Source organism: Opisthorchis viverrini (assembly GCF_000715545.1).
Source record: "Opisthorchis viverrini unplaced genomic scaffold opera_v5_49, whole genome shotgun sequence".
NCBI lineage: Eukaryota > Metazoa > Platyhelminthes > Trematoda > Opisthorchiida > Opisthorchiidae > Opisthorchis > Opisthorchis viverrini.
Window position 1 is genome coordinate 296973 of NW_008751705.1, and position 5955 is coordinate 302927.

Consider the following 5955-nt stretch of genomic DNA (forward strand, 5'->3'; position numbering starts at 1 on the left):
AAAAGCAGATTTCAGTTGACTGTGGGGTAAATACCAGCCTAGCTTCACACGAGTAATTATTTTTAATTTCCCCTCATTTTTAGCAGTCAACTTACCTTGTTTTGGCGTGCAACCAATCAAACTTGTCGGATATTTTAATTTCAGTTTCTATAATTATTTCTGATTCCTGATCCTTGCTCGCTTGAATAAATTTTTCGGTACAGTCCAGGCCAGAAATATGGTCTCAAACCGGGACTCGCATTATGAGAGATAATGAGCGCAAATGCGTGTATAAATGCGACTCCCAACCGAACAATTGGATCTCTGCAGTGTATGCAAATACCATAAAACCATTTTATTTCTTGAAACGACTCTAGCATCTTACAAAACCCTGCTGGCCTTCTCATCAGCTTGTTTACTGCTCTCTTGCACGTGACTTTTTATTATATATTCCTCCATGTATTTCAACTAACTGAACGAAGCGTTGGTGTTGAACACTGATGTCATGCTGTCGATATTGATGATGATGATGGTGATGACGATGACTGACGATGATGATGATTGGAAATAAGCAATGATATATAGTGCAAAGTGACTTCCAAAAATTTACATCATGTGGTCTAAATGCCATTTACATGACTTCCGCATGCTTAAGTCTGACTAAAGGATTTAGAATACAGACTGGGGATGCACTTGAGCTTTCCGTAAGCAGTGCGTGGGTGGACAGTATCGATTTCAGTCTGAGTATTTCTCACTGGTAAATCCAAGTTTAAGTTTCCGGAAAAGTATGTAAAGGAGTTACGAGTTAGCTAGTCCGACCTGCGAATGTGTCAGTCTCAGGGATGTGATGAGTGGAGTTGAGAGTAACTGTACACCGCTCAAAATTTAGGAAAAAATGGGGAACTTTATCAAGAGAAAAGCTAAATTTATGAGAAAAGGACGTTGGCATTCTTTGTCCCAGGTCATAATTCACCCTGAAGCCTTCTCCAAGAATGTTGTCAGTGGCCTCGCTCAATTAGGGTGAGTGGGATGAATATAAAAGTACTCTGGTAAATTGATTTAAATTAATTTCATTCAGTGACGTAAGTGATGGAGTCACAATAAGGGATATATTGGCCTCCAGCTGCGTGGTGAATACTTCTCAAGGGGTCAGGTTCCAAATCAAAGTCGATGAAAGGCGGCGTGAACTTCTCAGGAGGTATTTCTTCTGTGAATTACTCTCATTTGTCTAAGATGGGTTTGTCTGATAGGGTTGCTCTGTTACAAGCATTTGATGATTAAAATCTTTTTTGAAAATGGGACGGCAAAGAACCTCCCTTCCGTGACAAGGATCCAAGCAGGAAAAGAATGGTCACAAAGTCTCCTTGGCATGTCTTTATGTGTGCTTAGCTCCGAGGAGAGTGCACTTATCCCGGCAGCTTGCACTATCAGTCCGCATCCAATTCAAATCGGCAATGGGGAACAAGACGATCCCTATTTACCTCAAGACTGGATGTGCTTAAATCTGAAGGTTTCAGAAAACTGACAAACAGAAACTGGACCGCGGGGATCAGAGAACTGAGTACGAGAAGGACGCTAAGACTGAATTTGTTTTATTGTGGATTACTGGCTCTCTTTAACAGAAAAAATTTACCGAATATACACTCATTTGCAAACTCATTTGGTTTTTTTTGAGAGACTCACCTGGAACTCAGCTGGGTCTCTCGGTTTTGATGTTTCCAGAAAAAAACAAATTAGTTTGCAACTGAGTGTATATTCGCCAATTTCGTGCTATTTGGTTTCAAGTAGAACATAAAGTTGACGGAAACTCAGGGACTGTGCCTACCTGATGAGCCCCAAGAAGGGCGAAACCGGTCTTACGCTGTCGAGGAGTTTTCAGCAACCTCACGAGTAGTGCATTACAGAAAAATGTTACCATTGAAAGCTCTAAAAAAAACCTAAATCTTTGGGCGAAGATGGAAAAACTGTAAACACCCGCACAATTTACCCCAATCTTGTGAGTTACGTTCAACGGACATTTGTGCAAGCCACAAAGTTTCTTCCAGCTGAACTAGCACAAATCAACGTAGGAACGAATCACTGACGACGGTTCGTGGTAACTATATAATTCTGGACGGTATCCACAGTCACAGTGGGTTACTGTGACTCGAGACGGTCAGGTCAAATCGTCAAACTACCTCGTTTACTTTGGATCCAGCGTTTTCGAGTCAGACCAACCTATATGGCACTCTGGTCGAAAAGGATTCATTACTGTACAACCAGTATATGAACAAGGGTTCATTTTAACTACCTGGCACAGGGAGGTTGACATCGTTCATTTTTGCTGCATCTGTTTGTCGAGAGTGAGTAAAAAGTTGGGAGCATTGTAAGTAAAGGTTTACATGTGTTTTTCTTGTATTCAACGTCTGTGTGAATCTGGTGTCAACTATGAACCACCTGGAACTGATAGCAGCAATGAGGGGTAGAGCATCGATCGGCCAACAAGCATGAAGTGTTTCGAATGAAATTCCGTGGTTTTGGCAAAGCAAGAAAGACGAATCAGAAAATGCATTCAGGGGAATTCAAATGCAAACTTACACTTTCGTTACACTGACCACTGTCAATGAAATTACTGATGCCGTAACCTGAAAACAAAAACAGACAGTAATAGTGACCGAATGACCTTCAGAAATTCACACGTTTCAGGGTTTTTAAAAAGTTTTTAAATTCAGTGATCGATAAAATTCAGTTTCATCGATTACTCATTGCTTCAACGGAATTCCCTTATTGGCTAGGATTTCCAAAACGGGGTAGCTTACCTGACCTGTTAATTGTCAATGGCTTAGCGTATTCACACAATAATATTTCTTTGTGACGTTGTACCTGATTGCTTTCAACGTTTGTTTGAATGAGCTCACCACAAACCGGAAATGGTACCGACCCACACAAAGTGTTGTGTCCCAACATACATTTCAAAATATGACGCATATGATCGAATTTTGTCTGTCTGCTTGCTCACATGGATCTCACATACTGATGGTAAGATAAGACGCGGATAGTTCCAGACTAGTTGGTTGATCTCACAAAACAGACTGGAGTAGATTGATTGTTTCAAAAGTTGTTATTATTCGCTTTTTGAGTCATCACTTGGTATTATTGAATAGTATAATGAAGCGTCAACCAATCAGAATCATTCAAGTATGGTAGATACTCACATCAACAGCGTTTTTAGCAGTGTGCCCAGAACAGCCGGTCTTTGAGTTCTAAGTCAGTCACATAACCCAGTAGATTCAACAGTGTATGACAGGAATCTCAAAACGCATCGACCTCATCGATCCAGTTTTTTTTACATACTTGCTGACAAACATCACTTCGGGTTTAGGAACCTGGCCTGCCTGTTGAACCGGAGCACCGATATTTTTCGCATAAAAAAGCTGTAGAGTGGAGTTAGGCTTAAACACACACGATCCATCACAGCAGCCCAAAGAAAAAAAATTACTCCCAGTTATTGATGCGGCTTCATTAGTAGCCAAGCGTGTCTCGTCGCAGGCAATAACCAGTAAGGAAGGTACTGCCGGAAATACCCCAGTTAAGCGTAAAACATGTACCACGTGCCCCACTAGAGTGATCCTTTTTGATCTATTCCAGCTAGAGTTGTTCACTGTCCTGCGTTTCAATGTACACGGCTCTTCCTCTAAAATTTAAGGAAGATTAGTACTGCCATTTGTACCAACCTCCCAACACAGTTCACTCCTCAAGAACAACCACTTTTGACCACATCCTTCAGTGGCCAAACTAGGGTATTTATTTCTTTTCCTATGCAGAATTTATGCATTTTAGTGGGAGATTTTTCAAATTGGATTGTTGCTGTTGTCAATTAATCCTACATTACTCATGGTTGGACAACTCCACTGAGCACTCCGAATATCGCTACGAATTCTCGACTTGGTGTTTCGACGATGAGGACGTAAAATAGCTGAAACCTCTTAATTCTATTTAGGATGGGTCTGATCGAAATAGGTCGCAGCGTGTTATGTCTTGAAGTACGGTAGTGCAACTCTGTATCGGTCCCTTGGCTTCCTGCTCCGCCCACTATGTTATATCAAAAGGCACGGTAGCTCTACACAGCCCTTTATGGAGACAAAGGAAAATCATTACAACTGTATATATATATAGGGTAGTCACAGAGTGTTCCACAAGGTCGTGCCAGAATGTCCGTGAGGGGGCGAGAACCGTCGAGTCAAAGTGCTTGACTCGGATTGGCTGGTATTCTGACCAATCAGGGCATGCCTACGTCTGGCCCGTGTCCTGCACGTGACACATGCGTCCAAATGACGTGATGTTCGGTTATTAGGGACGGCTGGCCCCCGAACACAGCGTGACAGTGCGACACAGGATTCAGCATGATCATGTACAAACGATTTAAAACAGATAGGTTGACAGACCACTTCTGAACAGTGCGCAGTACCTTCCGGGATGTAAGGACGAATTGGCATCAAACTGAATGGGTTATCGCGTCATAGTATGAACGATACCATTCAAAGGACTGCTAGTAACCCGGTAGTATCAACTGTAAGAAATTTTTTCGAGCGAAGGACAACCCTGACTTGCCAGCCCGAAAGTCAGGAACCAAGACTGATGAGGACTGTAATTCATTCACGATCACAACAATCGTTTGAACGTCCTCCTGTTCTGGCGTAGGTATTCCGGCGAGTCCACACCGAAATGGAGCACCAGCGGTACATACTCAATGGCCGTGCCGGGATTTGAACCCCGGACATCTGACATGCGAGTCGAGCGTGTAACCACTAACCCACCAACTCACGTTGGATGCATCTGAATTTTCACGTCTGAACAGCTGAACGTGTTCACACTTGAGCGATGTGATTGATGTGCCCGACTCATCGAACGACGACCCAGTAACTGTTCTGGTTGTGACGATCGATTGACCCGCCAGTCAGGAATTCCCAGTCAGGTAGCGTAACACACGCTTGAAACCCACTGGGCAACATTTTGGTTGCAGTTTTGGGGTTTTTCGGAATAAGTATTTTGTTCACGCTCACACCACTTGGTGGTTTTAGTTATTACCTGTTGATTTACCTCAGCGAGAAGAGAGCCACCAAACCGTTGGCTTATTTAATAAACTCAGCCTAAGAAAGACAAGTTTTTTCAATCGTAAGCCTAATAAAAAAACACGACGGTCCACCTCACTATTTAGTTGTTTCTAAACTCTTTTCAGCCCTACCGAATCTATCATTTTTGAAGTTCTTCTTTGATTATCATACCAACTGAAAAATGAGGCGGCCTGGTGTAACCCATTAGTCGAAGAAGGATATCGTTGAAAGGGAGAAATTCAGCTAGCCTCCAGGTGAGTCTCCATTAAAAACCAAATTGGTTAAACTTTGTGTAACTTGTGTCCAAGGTTTAGGAAAACTTGGGGATCATACCCATCAGATGTGTCCGGAGAAGGGCAAAACCGGTCATGTGCTGTCGGAGAGTTTTCAGTAAGCTTATCATTAGTACGTTATGCCTTTTCAACCTTGTTCCAACTGCGGAACGATAATTTGTCAAAACAGGGTGAGTGCGAATATGTTTGCGTAACACGAGTTGCAGTCTGTCAGTTTCCAATTTTTTCACTTCTGTAACCCTTACTTACAAGCTGGGTTCATGGATTTTTCCGAATATAGAGCGTAAAGCACTCCAGGCGGTCAAGTCCAGTTTTGAGTGAAAATCAATCACAATAATTGCTAAGTAGTGTACTACTCATAAGGTTGCTGAAAATTTATCGACAGCCCACGACCGGTTTCGCCCTTCTTGGGGCTCATCAGGTAGGCGCAGTCCCCGAGTTTCCGTCAACCTTATGTTCTACTTGAAACCAAATTGCACGAAATTGGCGAATATACACTCATTTGCAAACTAATTTGGTTCTCTCAGCTGGGTTCCAGGTGAGTCTCTCGAAAGAACTAAATTAGTTTGCAAATGAGTGTATATTCGCTA

General features: G+C 42.5%; 1 protein-coding gene across 1 annotated transcript in view; it reads left to right on the top strand.

Moving 5' to 3' along the window:
• The window catches only part of T265_03416 (hypothetical protein), a gene marked incomplete at both ends in the record, with an annotated part of 7400 nt that extends 3266 nt beyond the window's left edge, over positions 1 to 4134 (top strand). Inside the window, 2 exons of the mRNA XM_009167900.1 lie at positions 1768 to 1872; positions 3979 to 4134. Of these exons, the coding sequence (XP_009166164.1) occupies positions 1768 to 1872; positions 3979 to 4134 (261 nt within the window). The remainder of the gene's footprint in view (positions 1 to 1767; positions 1873 to 3978) is intronic.
• Positions 4135 to 5955: the final 1821 nt, after the last annotated feature.